General features: G+C 43.1%; 1 protein-coding gene and 1 pseudogene across 4 annotated transcripts in view; both read left to right on the top strand.

The window, feature by feature from the left end:
• The window catches only part of LIMA1 (LIM domain and actin binding 1), a 106862-nt gene that overhangs the window by 42903 nt on the left and 41953 nt on the right, over positions 1 to 22006 (top strand). For 2 of the 4 annotated variants that reach the window (XM_017545818.1, XM_017545817.1), the window contains exons 3-4: positions 8141 to 8186; positions 16410 to 16874. In XM_017545818.1, coding sequence (XP_017401307.1) covers positions 8141 to 8186; positions 16410 to 16874 — 511 coding nt within the window. Of the gene's footprint in view, positions 1 to 8140; positions 8187 to 14551; positions 14603 to 16409; positions 16875 to 22006 lie in introns of those variants that run through there. The other 2 variants (XM_037744703.1, XM_037744702.1) reach the window with 2 other exon arrangements.
• On the top strand, positions 20442 to 21335 carry LOC108316084 (annotated as a pseudogene).

Genomic DNA, 22006 nt, shown 5'->3' with positions numbered 1-22006 from the left:
AGGCGGAGGTAGGTGGATCATTTGAGGTCAGGAGTTCAGCCTGACCAGCATGGTGAAATCCGGTATCTACTGAAAATACAAAAAAAATTAGCTGAGTGGTGGCTGCGCATGCTTATAATTCCAGCTACTCAGGAGGCTGAGATGGGAGAATTGCTGGAACCTGGGAAGTGGAGGTTGTGGTGAGCCGAGATCGCATCACTGTGCTCCAGCCTGGGGGACAGAGTGAGACTTCATCTCAGAAAAAAAAAAGAAAGAAAAAAAAGAAAAAGAAATGTATACTATTTCAAATCCTAACAAAAACTATATGAGGAAGGGGCTTTACTCCTCTTTTATAGTTGAGAAAACTGAGGCAAAGGAAGTAACCCACTCAAGTTAATGTTTGAGTTTGTTCCTGTCAAATATTTTTCTTCTGATGTGCTTAACATATGGAACTGGTTTGGAAAGATGAATAGAGTTATTTGGTAGGCTGGGAGAATGCTGGAGACATTCCAGAGGAAGGGGAGCAACAGGAGGTAAAGGCATCGAAGTAGGACAGGTGGTGGTGTGTACTGAAGGGAGTGAAAACCAGGGAATCAGCCTGGATTTCTGTTCTAGGTTTTATACTCAGTGGAAACATATTGCTAATATTACTTAAGGTTTTTAAGGTTGACTCACTGTAGCTTCTCAAAGAAGACTACAGGACTATTTTCCGAGATCAAATGAGATCAGGTGCATTCAGGGTGGTATAGACTGCAGGACTATTCCACAAAGCATATACTAATTTCTTTTTCCAACACTGAGTGGCTTTATATTATGGGGTTTGAAAATAGTAAGTCCTATTCAAGCCCAGCTAAAAACAGTAGGAAAACTTAGGAGGTTTCTGATCTAAGATTAATATGAAAGAGGTGTTTGGAGGAAGCTTAATCTAGCTGATGTTTGTAGATAAGTCAGCTTTCCTTTCTAATTGTTAACAGTCCATTTTGTGTTTATATGTGTAGACGAGTACTTTTTCTAGCATGAGAGCTTGTGTCTCATGCTCCTTTATAGCTGCAGAGTTATTTCTCTGATTAAGCCTCTATACAATCTTTACATTTAAGGTAAGAAGTTCCTATCAATAGGTCCATTTGACTAGCTAGCTTTGATTTCACTCACCATTGACTTCAGCATAATATGATCCTTCATTTGATAACAGTTGACTCTCTGGGTGGAATTTGTTTGACTCATACATTTTTGGAATTAAAGAGAATCTAGCCTGGTAGTTTGTAAACTATCTTAATTTCGGTCTTCAGAGGAATCTCAGGGGCCAGTTCTCCAACAACTGGAACACCCTAAGGGCTAAGCCAGGCCCAGATCCCAGGCCCAGCCCTTTAGATTTTCCATTCCAGCAGTCCTGCTTTGGTCTCTTTTAAAGGTTAGGTTCTACATAAGACAGCATTTGAAGAGAGGGATCTGCAGCTAGCAGAGCTTCAAACCACAGATCTGGCTAGCATTTGCCCCACTCCTGTGACAGATTAGGAACTTGAGGTCTAGCAATTATGATCGAAGGTCACACACCAAAATGGTAGAATTGATGAACTCAGCACGAAGATCCCTAACCTAGCCCCCTACCAGAGTGCCTCTGTTATCACAGCTTCTCCTATTTTTGTTATAACTTTACCCATTCCTAGTTCTGGGAAAGAAGAAGAGGCCAGGTAGAGAGGATCACTTGAGCCCAGAAGCTCAAGACTGCAGTGAACTATGATTATGCCACTGCCCTCCAGCCTGGGTGACAGAGTGAGAACCTATATTCAAAAAACAAAAGAAAGCGTTCATATTTAGTTTTCTATGACTATACTTCCTTCATTAAGAAAAAAATTGACCTTCAAGTCGGCCTAGTTAACTTCCTTTTCTTTCTCTTCTCTGTAACATTTTAGTGGTGAAATTGTTCCAGAAGAAAATACATTGCCTCAGCCTTGGGAGTTTCCATTTTCCCATTTTGGCTCAGCATTCCCTTTGCTCTATTTGAGGTCATGCAAGCAAGTGTCATGGCTCAGGAACTCTGTTTTCTGGCCTCAGAAAAATTTGAGACACTGTTATTACTCCCCAGATAATTTTAGCGTCCTCCATCAGCTGCCTGCCTCACAGCTGAGCATTAATGAGCAGTTGCAAGATTAAATTCCTTATGTGAAGAAAAGGAGACTGGACCACAGAAATTATTTTTTAAAAATCTGGGAAGGAAAGAGGGACAAGATTTTAATTATGGAAATTTTATTGCAAGTGTTTTATTTTCTGAAATTTGGATCTTCAAAATGGTGCCCCCATTTTGTGTCCTTCACATTTTGTGTCAAAAGAATGCTAGTTGCATTTTTCTCTGGCCTCTGAGAAAAGTCTGAGGCCTGCACACTGAATTCAGAAATATTGAGCCTCAGCCTTGTAGCAATCTAATAGTACAAAATGTAAAAGTACCAAGGCTCTAACTTGGAAGAAAGTGGTGGTATAGAGCCTTTCTCTCTGTTATCTGCTATTTAGAAGAAACTTCATTACAAATAAAAGGTGGGGATATTTGAGTAGGGGTTTGAGAACAGGATTGAAGACAGCCTTTGGTGTACACATCTGTTCTTACAGATGCCTCCATGCTAAAAGGACAGGGCCAAAGATGAGAACTATCTTGATGGTTTTTTTTTTTTAATCTATGTTTCTGTTAGACACTAAAGGGAAGGGAACCTCTGAGCTTATTTACTCAACTAACCACAGTATAAACCTGTCTGCCAATTGGTTCTAGTTTTTATATATTATAGTACTGCTGTAATATACTGTAGATGATTATCCAAGGGGTGTGGAAATGCAAGTTCAAGGCCAGTTCTAAGTTCCTTTTTATAATAGCTACAATCCACTGTGTCCCTGAATTCTCACTTTTAGGAAATTTCTTAGACAGATATATTAGCACAAGTGAGAAAAACATATGTACAAGGACATTCACCAAAGCGTTATTTGCAATGGTGAAAAACTGGAGCTGGGTGCGGTGGCTCACACTGGTAATCCCAACACTTTGGGAGGCCAAGTCGGGCGGATCATGAGGTCAGGTGCGAGACCAGCCTGACCAACACAGTGAAATGCCGCCTTTACGTAAAAATACGAAAATTAGCTGGGGGTGGTAGAGTGTGCCTGTAATCTCAGCTACTCAGGAGGCTGAGGCAGGAGAATCACTTGAACCTAGGAGGCGGAGGTTGCAGTGAGCCGAGATCACGCCACTGCACTCCAACCTGGGCAACAGAGTTAGACTCTGTCTCAGAAAAGAAAAAAAGAAAAACTGGAAACAATCCAAATGCCCATTAAAGGAATAGGGGTGAATTAATTATGAAACAGGATTGCCAAGATTAGCGAACACTTCTATGTTGCCAAATCAAGGGGATGTTTCTTGGCCTTTATCTTACATGAACCCTCACCGCTTTTTCCTTCCCACATTTTTGCTTCTCTTGGCTTCTCTGACAGTCTCCTCATTTTCCTCCTCCCTCTCTGTCTCTTCCTTGTCAGTCTCTCTTATCATCTGTTCTGACTGCTGAAATGTTAGTCTCCGGGACTGAGTTCCGGGCATCGTCTCACACTACACACTTTTTGCAGATGTCATCTACTCCTGTGGCTTTAATACCATCCATGGGCAGATAAGTCCTAAATGTGTACAACTAGTCCAGAGCTTTCTTCTGAACTCTGGACACATGCATCTAATCACTGCTACTACCAAATGGATGTTTTAGTTAACATGACTAACACTGAACTCTTGGTCTTCCCCATTCCCAAATTTGTTCCTCCTTCACAATTCCCCATTCCAGGAAGCATTGCTTCCATTGACTCAGCTGCCAGAAGCCTAGGAATCATTCTCTCTTCCCTGTCTCATTACCAACCTACTGATTCTTCCTTGAAATATATCTCAAATCTATTCACTTTTCTTTCTCTCCAGCGCCATTCTCTCTGCAGCCCAGCCAGCATTATCTGCCATTAACGCCACCTCCATTCTTGGCCCCCTCCAGTCCATGCTCCACACTCCAGAGCACTCTTTTAAAAACATGAATTGAATCAATGACCATCCTAGCATTAAATTCAAAGTCCTCAACATGACCTGCATGGCCCACTCCTGCCTCCCAACCTCATCTCCTGCCCTTTCCCCTCTCAAGCTTCTGCAACACTGGAGTTCTTTGTATGCTCTGTACACAGGAGATACCTTCTTGCCTTAAAGCCTTTGCACATGGTGTTTTTCTGTTCCTGGAATGCTTTCCTCCCTTCTTTTTGTCTGGCTAATTTCATCTGGTCAAACTCAACGTCTCAGCCTACAGGTCATTTTTTCTGCAACTCCTTCTCAAAAAAAAAAAACAAAACAATGATAGGATTGGAGGACATTTTATGTAATACTCTTTTGGCCAGGCATGGTGGCTTATGCCTGTAATCTCAACACTTTGAGAGGCTGATACAGGAGGATCACTTGAGCTCAGAAGTTTGAGACCTGCTTGGCAACATAAGATCCTATATCTACTAAAAAAAATTTTTTTTAATTAGCACGTCTTAAGTCCCAGCCAAGGTGGGAAGATAGCTTGAGTCCTGGAGGTCAAGGCTGCTTTTTTGTCTTTTAAAGACAAGGTGTCACCCTGTAGCTCAGGCCAGAGTACAGCGACGTGATCATAGCTCACTGCAGCCGCAACCTCCCAGGCTCAAGGAATGCTCCTATCTCAGACTTCCCTCTAGCTGGGACTACAGGCATGCACCACACCTGGCTAATTTTTGTATTTTTTATAGAGACAGGATTTTACCATTGTTGTCCAGTCTGGTCTCAAACTCCTGGGTTCAAATGATCAGCCCACCTCTGCCTCCCAAAGTGCTGGGATTACAGGCATGAGCCAGTGCACCAGGCCTGAGGCTGCTTTGTTTCTTCTTCTCTTACCTCCTACTCCAAATGCCTTGTGAATTCTGAAAATTCTACCTTTAGGCAGAGGGCAGTGCTCTTTGAACAGTGCCCTTTTCTAGGGGTGGGGCTAACTGGGTTCTGCTAATGCAGGCCCAATTAGAGGCACATCATGGTGATTCTCCACATAATAGTGCTGATTCCAATGCATGACTCAGAGGCCTGGAGGAAGCCAGGTTAAGGTCGTTCTGGGGCCAGGCATGGTGGCTCATGCCTGTAATCCCAGCACTTTGAGAGGCCAAGGCAGGCATATGTCTTAAGGTCAGGAGATCGAGACTAGCCTGGTCAACATGGTGAAACCCTGTCTCTACTAAAAATACAAAAATTAGCCAGGCATGGTGGGGCGTGCTTGTAACTCCAGCTACTCCAGAGGCCGAGGAATGAGAATCGCTTGAACCCAGGAAGCGGAGGTTGCAGTGAGCTGAGATCACTCCACTGCACTCCAGCGTGGGCAACAAAGCAAGACTGTCTCAAAAAAAAAAAAAAGGTTGTTCTGGGTGGTCTGGAGATTTGTGCAGCTTGGACCTGCACAGATCTCCAGACCACTTAGTCATCAAATGGAGAAAACCTGATCATCCTTGAAAAGGACTTTAATTTTTTCTCAGAGATCTTCTGATCCAAGTAATAAAAATGATAAAATGATAAAAGTAATAAATAATTTTAAATTTATATATTATTTATGAAATCTAAGGTGTCATCAACTATAGGCTGTGCCACTATTTTTGCATCTCTAAGAAAAAATGCTGATTAAACTGACCTGTGCTTCTCACAAACTTTTCTCATATATTGCTCTTGTGCATATGTAAAATAAGTTTTCCTTAAATGCCAAATATAGTGTAATCTTTTAAAGACATTTTTAAAGTGGCATTTGAAACATATAGTAATAGCCAGGTGCAGTGGCTTAAGCCTGTAATCCCAGCACTTTGGGAGGCTAAGGTGGATGGATCACATGAGGTCAGGAGTTTTAGACCAGCCTGACCAACACGCTGAAACTCTATCTTTAGTAAAAATACAAAAATTCACCAGGCATGGTGGCACATACCTGTAATCCCAGCTACTTGGGAGGCTGAGGTAGGAGAATGCTTGAACCTGGGAGGCCAAGACTGCAGTGAGCCGAGATCGTGCCATTGTACTCCAGCCTGGGCAACAAGAGTGAAACTCAGTCTCAATCCAAACCAAACCAAACCATGTAGTACCATCAAATACATTTAATTGAGTTAAAATGACAATATCAATAACTTATACTAAATTCAACATGTACAGGGAGTGTGACTACCTCTCAACTATTTGGCTGAGAACAATTGTAAGATTTCAGAGGCATAAACGCGGAGGGGAAATGTATATGTTGGAATTAATGCATTGCTATGTAGACTTAACTAATTTCAAAGTGTTTTTACACATGTGATTACATTTAATCTTCCCAGCAATCCTGAAAGTAGATTGTAACCACTTTCTACATAAGAAAACTGAGGCTTAGAGAGGTTAAGACACTTGCCAGAGATCACAGTTAATAAGCAGCAAAACTGGGGCTTCAAGCTCAGACTTTCTGCTCTATCCAGTTGTTTCAGCATTTGACCTTAACCGTGGGGATCTTGCTGTTGTATCAGAGCTGATGACTGGAACAGCCGCAGGAAGTGAGGTCTGCTCTGATTTACAGCTCCTGCTGATAGAGTTGATTAAAGGCAACTGCTGGCAGAAATAGGTATGCAGAACTGGTTCTCTTTTTTTTTTTTTNGAGATTTTGTCATGAAGGATGTTGAGATTTATTGGATGCCTTTTCAGCATTTATTGAAATGATCTATGGTGTTTGTTTGTTATGAGACAGGGTCTTGCTCTGTTACCTGGGCTAGAGTGTAGTGGCACGATCTTGGCTCACTGCAACCTCTGCCTCCCAGGTTCAAGTGATTCTCATGCCTCAGCCTCCCTAGTAGCTGGGATTATAGGTGTGCACCACCATGCCTGACTGATTTTTGTATTTTTAGTAGAGATGGGGTTTCACCATGCTGGCCAGGCTGGTCTTGAACTCCTGATCTCAGGTGGTCCGCCCTCCTCGTCCTCTCAAAGTGATGGGATTGCAGGTGTGAGCCACCAGGCCCAGCCCCCCAGCCACTTTCAATCTTTGAAAAAAAAAAACAGTTCCGGGCCGGGTGAAGTGGCCCAGATCACTTAAGCTCAGGAGTTTGAGACTGGCCTGGGCAACATGGTGAAACCCTATCTCTACGAAAAATACAAAAAATTAGGCATGGTGATACGCACATGTGGTCCCAGCTACTCAGGAGGCTGAGGTGGAATCATTTGAACCCTGGAGGTGGAGGTTGCAGTGCCGCCAAGATCACACTACTGAGCTTCAGCCTGGGTGACAGAGAGAAACCCATCTCAAAAGAAAAAGAAACTGACCAGGGATGGTGGCTCACACCTGTAATCTCATCACTTTAGGAGGCTGAGGCATGAAGATCAGTTGAGCTCAGGAGTTTGAGACCTAACCTAAGCAACATGGCAAGACACCGTCTCTATAAAAATAAAAAAAAATAAGTCAGGTGTGATGGTGATGTGCACTTATAGTCCCAGCCACTCAGAAGGCTGAGTCAGGAGGTTCGCTTGAACCCGGGAGATCAAGGCTGTAGGAACCATGTTGAACCATGGTTGTACCACTGTATTCTAGTCTAAGCAACAGAGTGAGACCCTATCTCAAAAGAAAAAAAAAAAGGCTGGGTGGTGGCTCACACCTGTAATGACCAGCCTGGCCAACATGGTAAAACCCTGTCTCTACTAAAAACACAAAAATTAGCTGGGCATAGTGGTGGGTGCCTGTAATCCCAGCTACCATGGAGGCTGAGGCAGGAGAATCACTTGAACCCAGGAGGTAGAAGTTGTAGTGAGCTGAGATCGCACCACCGCACTGCAGCCTGGGTGACAGGGAGGCCAAGGTGGGCAGATCACAAGATCAAGAGATCAAGACCATCCTGGCCAACATGGTGAAACCCTGTCTCTACTAAAAATACAAAAAATTAGTCGGGCATGGTGGCACGTGCCTGTAGTCCCAGCTATTGGGGAGGCTGAGGCAGAAGAATTGCTTGAACCCGGGAGGCAGAGGTTGCAGTGAGCCGAGATTACGCCACTGCACTCGAGTCTGGTGACAGAGCAAGACTCTTGCCTCAAAAAAAATAATTGAAATTGTAAAAATATAAGTTTAATTTGAGACATTCTTCCCTCCCCCCTTCTCTGAAGGTACCAGAAAGCAGCCGAAGAAACAAACATGGAGAAGAAGAGAAGTGTAAGTATTCAGAACTTCCAGGGCACGTGGCACTTCTTGAGCAGAGCAGTGTGGCCAAGCCACCCGCAGCCTCTATGGGGCTTGGGTTCTGTGTCAGCTGAGTGGACATTTGTGCCAGCTGGTGTGATCTGTGAGCCATTTGCTCAGGACAACTTGGCTTAGTGTAGGGAATCTTATTTTTTCACTGTAGTTCTCCTTTTGAACCACTTTTTCTTTCCTGTGTTGGACAAGAGGCCAAGTGCTTTGCCTGAGGTTAGTAAAATGGCTTCTACTCAAATGAGAACACAGAGTTTCCTAGGCAGTCTTCCCCCAGATCACACAATCAGAACTTCTACATCTGTGCATTTAAATGGTAGTAGCTGTGCAGCTGTTGTCATCTTCTAGGTTTTTCGTTTAAAGCAAACTTCTTGGCCCAATCTAGTTAGCAAGTTTCCTAGCTGCAGATCTGTTGAAGACAAAAACCTCCAGAATAAACTCTTGCTAACTTTCAGCTGGGCTAAAGAATATATGTCTTTTGAAATTTTACTTGATTTAATCTTGTGAGGAAAGAAACTCATATGTTGGGCAATAATTCCTTAATTTGGATGGCATTACAAAAACATCTTCCTGGCAGTTTTCAGTACCTAACCTGTTTAAATTAGTACATAACTTGTCCCTGTAAATTTGCTCATACTGACCAGGTCATTAGCTTAATTTTCCTGTGATTAAAAAATGAATCTCCTCTCGTTCATTGTAAGAAAAAACTACCATTACTTTACTCAACTGCTGGTTCCTTTTGTTCCTTTCCTCTTGCTTCTGCCTGTTTTTTCCCCCACTTGTTTCTTCCTTCCTTCTTTCCTTTCACTCTCATCCATTTAACAAGTTTTCACTGAGCACCTACTACATGCCAAGCACTGTTTTAGGCTCTAAGAATACAGATTACCTCTCAGCCCTCGTGGAATTTACATTCTAGTGCAAAAGACAGACAACAAAGAAATTGCATTAGTATGGCCGGGCGCGGTGGCTCATACCTGTAAGCCCAGCATTTGGGGAGGCCGAGGGGATGGATCACCTGAGGTCAGGAGTTGGAGACTAGCCTGGCCAACATGGTGAAACCCCATTTCTACTAAAACTACAAAAATTAGCTGAGTACGGTGCATGCCTGTAATCCCAGCTACTCTGGAGGCTGAGGCAGGGGAATCACTTGAAACCCGAGAGGCAAGTTGCAGTGATTGCACCACTGCACTCCAGTCTGGGCGACAAAGTGAGACTCCATCTCAAAAAAAAAATTTTTTTTTTTTAAAGAAATTGTGTCACTAGTGATTAGTGCTGTGGAACAGCATGAGGCAGGTAAGGAGGACAGAGCCTAGGGTGGTCAAGGAAGGCCTGTGATGAGATGTTTGAGCAGAGATTTGAGGACTTGAGCCATGGAGAAGAAAGAATTAGGCAGAGGAACTGCATGTGTGAATGTCATCAGGCAAGAACAGTCTTGGTGTATTTGAGGAATACAAGAGAAAGGTCACTTGGCGTCATTGTAAAGATCTGGGCTTTAATTCGGAATGCAAGGAGGCCTTTGGAGAGGGTTTATATGCAAAGGAGTGATGTGATCTGACTTAAATTTTTTTTTTTTTTTTTTTTTTTGAGACAGAGTCTTGCTCTGTTGCCAGGTGAGAGTGCAGTGGCACAATCTCGGCTCACTGCAACCTCCACCTCCTGGGTTCAAGCGATTCTTCCGCCTCAGCTTCCTGAGTAGCTGGGACCAGAGGCACATGCCACAATGCCTAGCTAATTTTTGTATTTTTAGTAGAGACGGGGTTTCATCATGTTGGCCAGGATGCTCTTGATCTCTTGACCTTAAGATTTGCCCACCTCGGCCTCCCAATGTGCTGGGATTACAGGCGTGAGCCACTGCGCCCGGCCTGACTTACATTTTTTTAAAAAAAAGGAAGAGAAGGCTGTAATCACAGCGCTTTAGTTGGCCAAGGTGGGAGCACCACTTGAGACCATGAGTTCAAGACTAACCTGGGCAACCTGGCAGGACCCTATTTTTTTAAATGTAAAAAAATAGAAGGAAGAGAATATAGAGAAATAATGGCAGAAGCATAATTAAGAGACAATTATAACGATTTAGGCCAGGTATAATATGATTTGGACTAGAGTAGTAGCAGTGTAGGTATTGAGATGTGGTCAGGATGTGTGTTGAGGGTAGAGAGAAAGAAGAATCAATAATGGTGGCAGTGGCTGTGCCAATGGCTTGTGCCTGTAATCCCAGAACTTTGGGAGGTCAAGGCAGAAGAATCACTCGACATCAGGAGCTCAAGATCAGCCTGGGCAATATAGCAGACCCCATCTCTATTAAAAAAAAAAAAAAAAAGCAGCAATATTTTTGGCCCAAACACAATTAAATTAAAATACCATTAATTGAGGCCAGGTGTGGTGGCTCATGCCTGTAATCCCAGCACTTTGGGAAGCCGAGGCAGGTGGATCACAAGGTCAAGAGATCAAGACCATCCTAGCTAGTATGGTGAAACCCCATCTCTACTAAAACTACAAAAATTAGCTGGGTGTGGTGGCACACACCTGTAGTCCCAGCTACTGGAAAGGCTGAGGCAAAAGAATCGCTTGAACCCGGGAGGCAGAGGTTACAGTGAGCCAGGATTGCACCACTGTACTCCAGCCTGGCGACAGAGCGAGACTCTATCTCTTTTTTTATAAAGACGGGGTTTCACCATGTTGGTCAGGCTGGTCTTGAACTCCCGAACTCAGGTGATCCACCCGCCTTGGCCTTCAAAGTGCTTGGATTACAGGGGTGAGCCACCACGCCTGGCCTACCATCTCAAAAAACAAAACAAAACAAAAACCATTGATTGAGATGGGGAAGACTACAGTAAAAGCAGATTCGGATAGGGAGAAATAGTAGAAGATCAGTTTTGCACATGTAAACTGTGACATGTTTTATTAAGACATCCAAATGGAAATATCAGTAGGAACTTGGATACTATATAAAAATCTGGAATTGGAAGAGATCCCTGCTGCAGATAAAATGGATGTGTGTCAAAGTATCAGTGGTACTTAAAGCTATGAGGTGCATGAGATAAGCTAGGAAGTGAGTATAGACAGAGAAGTGGTCTCATGATTTAGCTCAGGGGCACCTTGGTGTTTAAAGGTTGGAGATATAATGAGTAACCAGCAGAGGAAACAAGTGCCAGAAGCCAAGTGAAGAAAGAGTTTCTAGAAGGGGAGTTGTCAGAGTCAAACACACAGATAAGCTGATAATTGACCATCGGATTTGGCAACATGAAGGTCATTGGTCATCTTGTATTGTTTGGGAGTGGTAGGATAAAGGCCTGAAATGGACTAGGTTCAAAACAATGGGATGAGAGAAGTTAACCCCACAAGTATAGACAATCATCTGTGGAGCATCTCTTATGACCCAGCTGCTGAAGACACAGGAAGAATAAGATGTATTCTCTGCCTCCAAGGGACAGTTTAGAATTTGGAAAATATAATTACAATTTGGGTATGATGAGTACCATATCAAAGAAATACTCAGAGTGGGCTGGGGGAGAATTTAGGAGGGACCTGGACTATACCACATCAAGGAAGGCTTCCCAGAAGAGGCAGTGCCTGACTCAACCCTAAAGGACCAAAAGGAATTAGCAAAGCAGAGGGGACAGATAGCAGCAGAGGCTTTGTATCCTCAATGGAGGAAGCAGCACACACACAGCATGAAGGCATAAGAGAACCGGGCTGCTTGACAGACAAAAAGATGGTTGTCACATTCACCAAGGTAGAGAATTCAAGACAAGAAACAGGTTAAAGGCTGAGGAGTGAAGGGAAGAAAGGGAAAGCTTCAACCTTAAGCAAAGAGGATGCTTCTAGTACTTCCAAGTAGAATCGGTAGAAAAGGAGAGCTATCTGACTAGAGATATAGGTTCTATAACTATATAGTCACACAGCATAGATCTATCTATGTATTTATTGATGCTATAATCTATATGGTAGGTGAAATTGGGATGGATAACATTATATACAGAGAATATGTAAAGTAAGCAAAGCAGAGGACCTAAGACAAAAACCCTGGGGGACCCCACCATATAAGGGAGGAACAAGAGAAGGAGAAACCTGTTAAAAAAAAAAAAAAAAAAAAAAAAGAAGAAGAAAAACTAAGAAACTGAGAAGGGCTGGGCTCGGTGGCTTACAACTGTAATCCCAGTACTTTGGGAGGCCGGGGTGGGTGGATCACCTGAGGTTGGAGTGCAAGACCAGCCTGACCAACATGGAGAAACCCCGTCTCTACTAAAAATACAAAATTAGCCAGGTGTGGTGGTGCATGCCCGTAATCCCAGCTACTAGGGAGGCTGAGACAGGAGAATTGCTTGAACCTGGGAGGCGGAGATTGCAGTGAGCTGAGATGGTGCCATTGCACTTCAGCCTGGGCAACAAGAACGAAAAACAAAAACTGAGTAGTGCCCACATAAATGAGAAGAAATCTCTTTTTTCATTATTGTTTTTTTCACACCATTCTTGCATCTCAAAATGGGAAGAAATCTAAGAAAAAGGGGTATTGCAGAAAAGTTGGAAGCAATTTTTACAAGGGAGAGTGGTCAGTAATGTCAAATGCTATATTGAGATCAAATAAAGCAGAAGTCTTCAATGCATTTAGCAGCTGAGGTAAGTGGACATGAATAGGTATTTAAAGAAGAGGCTGGGGATGGTGGCTCACACCTGCAATCCCCATACTTTGGGAAGCCAAGGCGGGTAGATCACCTCAGGTCAGGATTTGAAGACCAGCCTGGCCAACATGGTGAAACCACATCTCTACTTATACAAAAATTAGGTGGCATAGTGGTATGTTCCTGTAAGCCCAGATACTTGGGAGGCTGAAGCAAGAGAATTGCTTGAACCTGGGAGGTGGAGGTTGCAGTGAGCTGAGATTATGCTACTGTACTCCAGCCTGGGTGACAGAGCAAGACTTCATCTCAAAAAAAAAAAAAAAAAATTAAAGGTTTTATGTATGGGTATGAAAAGATATCAAAAGCACATTAAGTGATTAAAGCAAAGTGCAGAACAGTAATTACAGTATGATTTTGTGCAAAAAATACATACTGTATAGCATACAAAATAGAAAAAAATGAGAGCATATATATCATATAAACTGTCAGGAGTGGTTATCTTGGTTGGGAGATGTGGGGAGTCAAGTAGGGAAAATGGCATGTATTATAGCATCTATTCATGTCATGTACACATTCCTATATTGATTGTGAGTTTTTCTCCCCAATAAATTACTTAAAATTTATTTTAAGTAATTTATTGGGGAGAAATTAAATTACTTTTTTAATTGAGAAAAATAATAAATTTAAAATAAAATAAAGCAATGGAAAATTTAAAGAAGCAATTGGGCTGGGCAAAGTGGCCCACACCTGTAATCCCAGCACTTTGGGAGGCCAAGGCGGGCGGAACACTTGAGGTCAGGAGTTCGAGACCAGCCTGGCCAACATGGTGAAACCCCATGTCTACTAAAAATGCAAAAATTAGCTGGGTGTGGCAGTGTGCACCTGTAGTCCCAGCTACTTGGGAGTCTCAGGCAGAGAGAATCACTTGAACCCAGGAGGTGGAGGAGGTTGCAGTGAGCCAAGATTGTGCCACTGCAGTCCAGCTGGGCGACAGCAGGACTCCGTCCCCCCAAAAAAGAAAAAACCTTGCCAGGCATGCTGACATACACCTGTAGTCCTAGCTACTCAGAAAGCTGAGGTGGGAAGATCACTTGAGCCCAGGAGGTCAAACAGCTTCAGTGAGCTATGATTATTCCACTGCAGTTCAGCCTGAGTGACAAAGCGAGACCCTGTCTCTGAAAAATAAGAATTAAAAATAAAGCAAAATGGGATCATGCTGTCTTATAATTTGCTTTCTTCACTGAAAAGTATCCTTTGATCACATGATATGTATCTGAGAAAAATAGTGTCTGGTTACCAAGGCAGAGTGCCACTTGGATTGTCAGGGCTCCTGTGTGGGCACAGTAGGGCAGGTGAAGTCAGAGACCTAGATGACTCATCCGTTGTGTGGCACGAGACCATACAGAGCCAAGAGTGCTGCTGGGCATTAGGGTAGAACCAGCTTTGATGCTGTTTTGTAATTCTCTCTTTTCCAGCAAGAAAACTTTTTAAGCTTCTTATATCTCTGATCCATACATTCTTCCCCCAGTGGGTCATTTTGTAAGCTAAAATTTAAACACTAGATTCAAGCAGTTCTGATTTTTCTCAAGCCTTGTTGCTACTTGATGAAGTGGCTCTCAGAGTATATTCAGAAGAGTAATACGGTGAGAGACTTAATTCCCAAAATAGCTGCTAATCCTGTTTAATTCCTAGGTTATTTGTCCTTTCTTTCTTAGTTGAAAGACCGGTGAGTCACAGACTACAGGAGTGGAGAATAAGAAGGTATTGGAGTTTGCAGTTTGTTGGGAAGGTGGTGCTATTCAATTTATTTAGGAGAACAGTCCTTTCAAAGTATGGGATATTTAGTTTTCTTTTTCTTTTCTTTCTTTTCTTTTTTTTTTTTTTTTTTTTTTTTTTTGAGGCAAAGTTTCACTCTGTCACCTAGGCTGGAGTGCAGTGGCGTGACCTCAGCTCACGGCAACCCCTACCTCATGGGTTCAAGTGATTCTCCTGCCTCAGCCTCCGAGTAGCTGGGACTACAGGCACATGCCACCACACCTGGCTAATTTTTGTATTTTTAGTAAAGACAGGGTTTCACCATGTTGGCCAGGCTGGTCTTGAACTCCTGAGCTTAGGTGATCCACCAGCCTTGGCCTCCCAAAGTGCTGGATTACAGGTGTGAGCCACCGTGCTCAGCCGGGACATTTAATTTTCAACAAGCGTGTTTCCTTTATTGTTGTGGAACAACAGTGACAGTTCCCAGGTTGTTTTCAGTCTGTCTTACATGTATAAATTAATTCCATTTTTGGCCCAGGTGAACGTGAACTCTCTTAGATATGTAAGTGTGTGTCCTTTGCTCATCTGAGTGATTAGTGGTGTTACTGGCTTTTGAAGTCTGCATATTTTACATATAGCATACAAAATAGAAAAAAAATGAGAGCATATATATCATATAAACTGTCAGGAGTGGGTATCTTGGTTGGGAGATGTGGGGAGTCAAGTAGGGAAAATGGCATGTATTATAGCATCTATTCATGTCATGTACACATACAGATACAAAGGATCTGTAAGACGGTGAATTTCCTGATAACTGATTTTTTTTTTTTTTTTTTGGGATGGAGTCTTACTCTGTTGCCCAGGCTGGCATGCAGTGCAACAGTCTCTGCTCACTGCAACCTCCACTTCCCAGGTTCAAGCGATTCTTCTACCTCAGCCTCCCGAGGCAGGGACAGCTGGGACTACAGGCACATACTGCCACACCCAGCTAATTTTTGTATTTGTAGTAGAGATGGGGTTTTGCCGTGTTGGCCAGTCTGGTCCCGAACTACTGACCTCGTGATCTGCCTGCCTTGGCCTCCCAAAGTGCTGGGATTACAGGTGCGGCCACCATGCCCAGCCCCAATAACAGAATTTATACACAGATAAACTTGTAGAGAAGAGCAGATAGAAAAAAAAATAAATTCTTATGTTAAAATAAAATTTGACTGCTTATATGCATGTAAATTATGTCAGATATAACTAAATATTTATGCAAATACTTGGAAAAGTCTGGTGACTTCTCTAGGGTTCTACAAATAGTTTCAATCCTTGTTGCCACTATCCATAATTAATGGTATTATATAGTTTCAGCTATTCTGCATCTTGGTCTTATTTAAAAGAAAAAAAACACAGAATTTATCATGTTATTTTATGGCAGGCAATGATGAACTTTTGCTAATGTGTAGTTACAGTGTTTAAAGCACTTGTATTTTGCTTTTTCTTTCTTGTTTTTTTCCCCATTAATCTTTGGATAAAAATCTCTTGTCTCTCATCTAACTATCATCAGAGCTGGGCTTGCCCTTCTTCTCATTTTGTCCTTATAAGGCCATCCTGTTTTATCACTTCCTGCTTCAGCTCCTGACTTTTTCTCTCTTCCCCTCTCCCGGGTGGATGCTTTCTCCATGTGGCAGGGCTATAACTGTTCACAGCTGTCTGAAACAGCAGTGGACCAGGAGCAGCTTGGAGTTTTAACTTTCATTTTACAAAGAACAACATGTTTGAATGTTTCAGCAGGCAAGTTTTAACTGGCACCTACTTCTTGTTCTTCTAGAACACTGAAAATCTCTCCCAGAGCTTTCGAAGGGGGACCCTGACTGTGTTAAAGAAGAAGTGGGAGAACCCAGGGCTGGGAGCAGAGTCTCAGACAGACTCTCTGCGGAACAGCAGCACTGAGATTAGGCACAGAGCGGACCATCCTCCTGCTGAAGTGACAAGCCACGCTGCTTCTGGAGCCGAAGCTGACCAAGAGGACCAAATCCAACCCAGGTCTAGATTCAGGTCACCTCCTGAAGCCCTCGTTCAGTATCGATATCCCCGTATCAAGGACAGTGAGGATCTTAAAGACCACTCAACAAAAAGTAAAAAAATGGAAAATTGTCTAGGAGAATCCAGGCATGAAGTAGAAAAATCAGAAATCAATGAAAACACAGAAGCTTCAGGCAAAATAGAGAAATACAACGTTCCACTGAACAGGCTTAAGATGATGTTTGAGAAAGGTGAACCAACTCAAACCAAGGTAAGAATTGGGCGGGTTTGAAACTTGAGAAGGCCAAGTCAGGTACTAAACAAAGCTGTTTTTCTATTCTAGCCATTTTGAGTAGAAGGGAATATGTGGTCAGTATGTCTTTTGATTCCAGTTAGATAAGTTAATAGTCTCAAATGAATTATTTATATGTATGTAGATGCTAAGATTTGTGAGTCTCTGACCCAATTTAATGCCAAATCAAGTTCACACTGGGATTCAAATCAGTATCTAGAAATGAAGAAAGTTTAATACCGAGTGGATTATGTGTTTTTGTAAACTTGCCCTTTTAATTCGTCTTCCTGTGCTCTTTATCATTTGTAGCTTTGGGGGTGGAATTACTGCCCAATAGCTCTCTGCTTGGACACAGCTGCAGACTGAGTGTTAAGGCCAGAGTTTAACATTAAGACTGAGGCTTACTTGTCTCTGCTAGCTGAATCCCTTCTCTTCTTCTCAACTTCCTTGTCTGTGCCTTCCAACAAATGTTTTCTATCAGCTAAAATTCTCTCTCAGGAAAAATCAATGGAGATAGCCAGACTAGCTGTAGCTTTCGGGAGTTTTGACTTGCAAATGCACGGGGTTGCGTTTTCCTACAACTGCTAATGAAATTTGATCCTTCATGTGGATTGCAGACCTCTCCCCAGAGGGAATTACTTAACTAGAAAATGAGTTACATATGCTGGTGATTTATAACACTATCCAGAGGCCGCGGAGCTGGTAAATTTTTCCAGTTTTCTCATACTTTCCTACATATCTGGCTTTGTACATGGGGATGGTTCATTACAACAGTTGTTATAATGAAATAAACAGACCTGATGGGTAGCAAAGCCATCCTTTACTCTAGATTCCACCTATATGGGAAAGCTGGATTTTTAAAAGCTAAATATTTGGCCCAAATCCCAATATTTGGAAAGTAATATAATAATATGAAGCATTCTTTCTGAGATAAAAAATAGCATCTTGTAGTCTTCCGTTATGTTAGGTGTGACACCGTCAATCCCTTCTCATAACTTGGAGTGCCAATCGCTTTTCTGCTTAGAATTAGAAAAGTTCTTGAATGTTTGGTGGTCATGTTTGAAGTCTAGGAGTTTTTGACCATTTGTAAAGCTGGGATACTTTTCTGTGCATGAGCTTTAGCTCTACTTTAACAGTGAAACCAATTGGCAAGAGATGTAACCACAAAGCAGTTTTATAACTTTTCTTAACTCTCTTCCCTCTCAAGTTTTTAGACCTTTAGTCCTGCCAACTCCTTCTTTCCCTTTATGGTTTTAATAAAAAAATTTTTTTTATTTAAATGGGAAGAAGAATTTTAAGTGGAAGGAAAAAATGTCAGAAATCCTAAATAGAGAGGAAGGGGCTTTGTTGTGACTCAAAGCACCATTGTAAGTCTCCTCCTCCCAGACCCTGCTAGGAATAGGATAGCTGATGTCATGCCAGTACACACAATGTGGATTCAGTGCAAAAGGCTGCTGCGTGTTGAAACTGGCCAAAGGTAGGAAATGACTGGGACTGCAGCAGACAAAAATGCTGATTATGTGTAAGGATATGGTGAGAAACTTTTTCTCATAAATATTTAGTGAGATATGGGTCAGAACAAGCCTCTCTCTCTAAGCCTGCTTGAAGAGGAGAAAAACTTCCCATATAAGATCCTACTGGGCCAGGCATGGTGGCTCACACCTGTAACCCCAGTATTTTGGGAGACAGAGGTGGGGGCATCACTTGCTTCCAAGAGTTCAAGACCAGCCTGGCCAACATAGTGAAACCCCATCTCCACTAAAAACACAAAAATTAGCCAGGCATGGTGGCGTGTGCCAGTAGTCCCAGCTACTCAGGAGGCCAAGGCAGGAGAATCACTTGAACCTGGGAGGCAGAGGTTGCAATGAGCCAAGATAATGCCACTGCACTCCAGTCTAGGTGACAGAATAAGACCCTGTCTCAAAAAAATATATAAAAATAAAAGATCCTACTAGATGGCTGATAGCACCGGGCAATCCAATTGATTGCTAAAAGTATAGGAAGATGGAAAAGGCTGAGCACAGTGGCTTACATCTGTAATCCCAGCATTTTGGGAGGCCAAGGCAGGAGGATTGCATGCGCCCAGGAGTTTGAGACCACCCTGGGCAACATAGCCAGACCTTGTCTCTACTAAAAATTTAAAAATTAACCAAGTGTGGTGATACGCACCTATAGTCCCAGCTACTTAGAGGCTGAGGCAGAAGATCGCTTGAGCATGAGAGTTCAAGGTTGCAGTGAGCCATGATCGCCACTGCACTCTAGCCTGGGTAACACAGTAAGATCCCTGTCCCTTAAAAACATGAAGAAGAAGATGTAAGATAACTAACATTCATCTGGACTTCTAGGTTTGGTTGCTTTTTGTGTTTCCCTTTTTTAATTTCCTGATTCATCATTTGTCACTTAATGGACTGCTTAGGGAGTGAAAAGCACAGCCACCCTTGGTCTTATCACCGTTTCTAAATAAGCATCATTGTCCATATTGAAAACAGTCTAGATTATTTTTTAAATTATTATTTATTTTTAAGACAGAGTCTCACTCTGTTACCCAGGCTGGAGTGCATTGGTGCTGTCTCGGCTCACTGCAACCTCTATCTCCCAGGTTCAAGTGATTCTCCTGCCTCAGTCTCCTGAGTATCTGGGATTACAGGCACCTGCCAGCACTCCCAGCTAATTTTTGTATGTTTAGGAGAGACGGGGTTTTGTCAAGTTGGCCAGGCTGGTCTCAAACTCCTGACCTCAGGTGATCCATCCGCCTCGGCCTCCCAAAGTGCTGAGATTACAGGCGTGAGCCACTGTGCCCAGCCATCTTTGGGCACTTATACTCACTTTAATAATCTTGTATGAGCCGGGCACGGTGGATCACATCTGTAATCCCAGCACTTTGGGAGGCCAAGGCAAGCAGATCACCTGAGGTCGGGAGTTCAAGACCAGCCTGACCAACGTGGAGAAACCCAGTCTCTACTGAAAATATAAAATTAGCCAGGCATGGTGGTGCATGCCTGTAATCCCAGCTACTCAGGAGGCTGAGGCAGGAGAATCGCTTGAACCTGGGAGATGGAGGTTGCAGTGAGCTGAGATCTTACCACTGCACTCCTGCCTGGGTGACAAGAGCAAAACTCTGTCTCAAAAAAAAAAAAATGTATAAAAAATAGTCTTGTATGAATCTGTATACTCCCCTGTCTATATTTTCTTTCAAAGTGAGGATGTTTTGCTGAGCACAGTGGCTCACACCTGTAATCCTAACTACTTGGGAAACTGAGGCAGGAGGATGGCTTGAGGCCAGGAGTTTGAGACTAGCAACATGTTAAGACCCCATCTCTTAAAAAAAAAAGCTGGGAGTGGTGGTATGGTGGTGTATCTGTAGTCCTAGCTATTTGAAAGGCTGAGACAGGAGGCAGGAGAATTGCTTGAGCCCAGAAGTTTGAGGCTGCAGTGAACTATGATTGTTCCTCTGCACTGCAGGCTGGGCAAGAGAATGAGACGCTGTGTCTATTTGAAAAATTTTTTTAAGTAAGGATGTTTTTTGGTGGGTGGTGGCATGCAGCGATGGCGGCAGGCAGCAGTGATCCACAGGCTGGTGACGTAGAGGACACGTTACAGCTCATCTTTCCTAAAGAGTTTGAAACAGCTGAGGCTTCTAAATTCCAAAGTTCATATGCCTCTGGAACATCAAAAGCAACAGAATGAGAGTGCAGAGAATGAACAGGAACTCTCAGAAATCGTCATAAGAACATTAAACTGTACAGCCCATTCCAGTCGTTTCAAAAACAGAGAGACCATTTCCAGCGTACGTAGCTTGCTACTCCAGAAAAAGCTTCGTAAGTTTGAGTTGACCTGTTTGGCCAACCTATGCCCAGAGACTGCCAAGGAGTCCAAGGCTCTAATCCCAAGCTTAGAGGGGCGGTTTGAAGATGAGGAGCTGCAGCAGATTCTTGATGACATCCTGACAAAGCACTGCTTTCAGTATTAATCTCCAAACATCACTGCTCCTCGGAGAAACCACATTCCCAGGCATCACACTGCCTTCCCAGGGTCTGGGGCTGACTTGCACAGAAATTCTATTGCAGAAGAGAGCCCAGCTTGGCGTTGGGTTAGGTTTCTGTTTCAAATAACTCATAGGCCCAGGTGACATGTAATCTTGGAGCAGCCTTGGGCAGTGGCTGCCAGGGGCTTCCTGAACGTGCCTCTGGGAAGTGTGAGGTCAGGCGAGGGGTCATATAAGCCACGCTATTGACTACCTCATTCATGGTTTTTGACCTCCACACCATCTTTTATTCTTAATATCTCATGTTTTAATTTCATTGTGTTTATATTTTTGAAACTAGACCAGAACATAGTAGACTTTATAGAGAAAGACCAATTTTTTCTAGATACCAAAGGAAGAATTAAACCACTGTTATTGTTTGAAATGCTTATTTTTATTTTTATGGAGATAGGGTCTTAACTCTGTGGCCCAGGCTGGAGGAGTGTAGTGGTACGGTCATGGCTCGCTGCAGCCTTGACCCCTCTGTCTCAGCCCCCCAAATAGCTGGGGCCAAAGGTGTGCAACACCACTCTCAGCTAATTTTTAAAATTTTTTATGGAGATGGGGTTTCACTTCGTTGCCCAGATTGGTCTTAAACTGGCCTTAAACTTCTTGGCCTCCTGCCTTGGCCTCCCAAACTGGTAAGATTACAGGTGTGAGCCACCACATCTGACCTGAAATTCTTAAAGGATGAGAGTGTTGATGACAGAGCTCCTTGGCATCATTGTGCCTAACCTGGGACACAGGGAAGAAGCATGCCATGGGAAGTGTTTACACTTGGGGACAACTGTGCTAAGTATTGTGGAACCCATAGCCTTGAGGGAGATGGCTACTTTGCCTTTTTTCTTGAACTGTCTTGCAGAATGTGTATTTGGGCCAAGTGGCCTTAAAGACTCATTAAGTCACCCTCAAATTAAGATTTTTACTTCTTCTTTCCTGGGTCTGCACCTCCGAAATCACAAAGAAAAGAAGAAACGGGCCGGGCGCGGTGGCTCAAGCCTGTAATCCCAGCACTTTGGGAGGCCGAGGCGGGTGGATCAAGAGATCAAGAGATCGAGACCATCCTGGTCAACATGGTGAAACCCCG

Source organism: Cebus imitator, unplaced genomic scaffold (assembly GCF_001604975.1).
Source record: "Cebus imitator isolate Cc_AM_T3 unplaced genomic scaffold, Cebus_imitator-1.0 Scaffold181, whole genome shotgun sequence".
Lineage (NCBI taxonomy): Eukaryota > Metazoa > Chordata > Mammalia > Primates > Cebidae > Cebus > Cebus imitator.
This window is presented reverse-complemented; position numbering and strand designations above follow the sequence as displayed.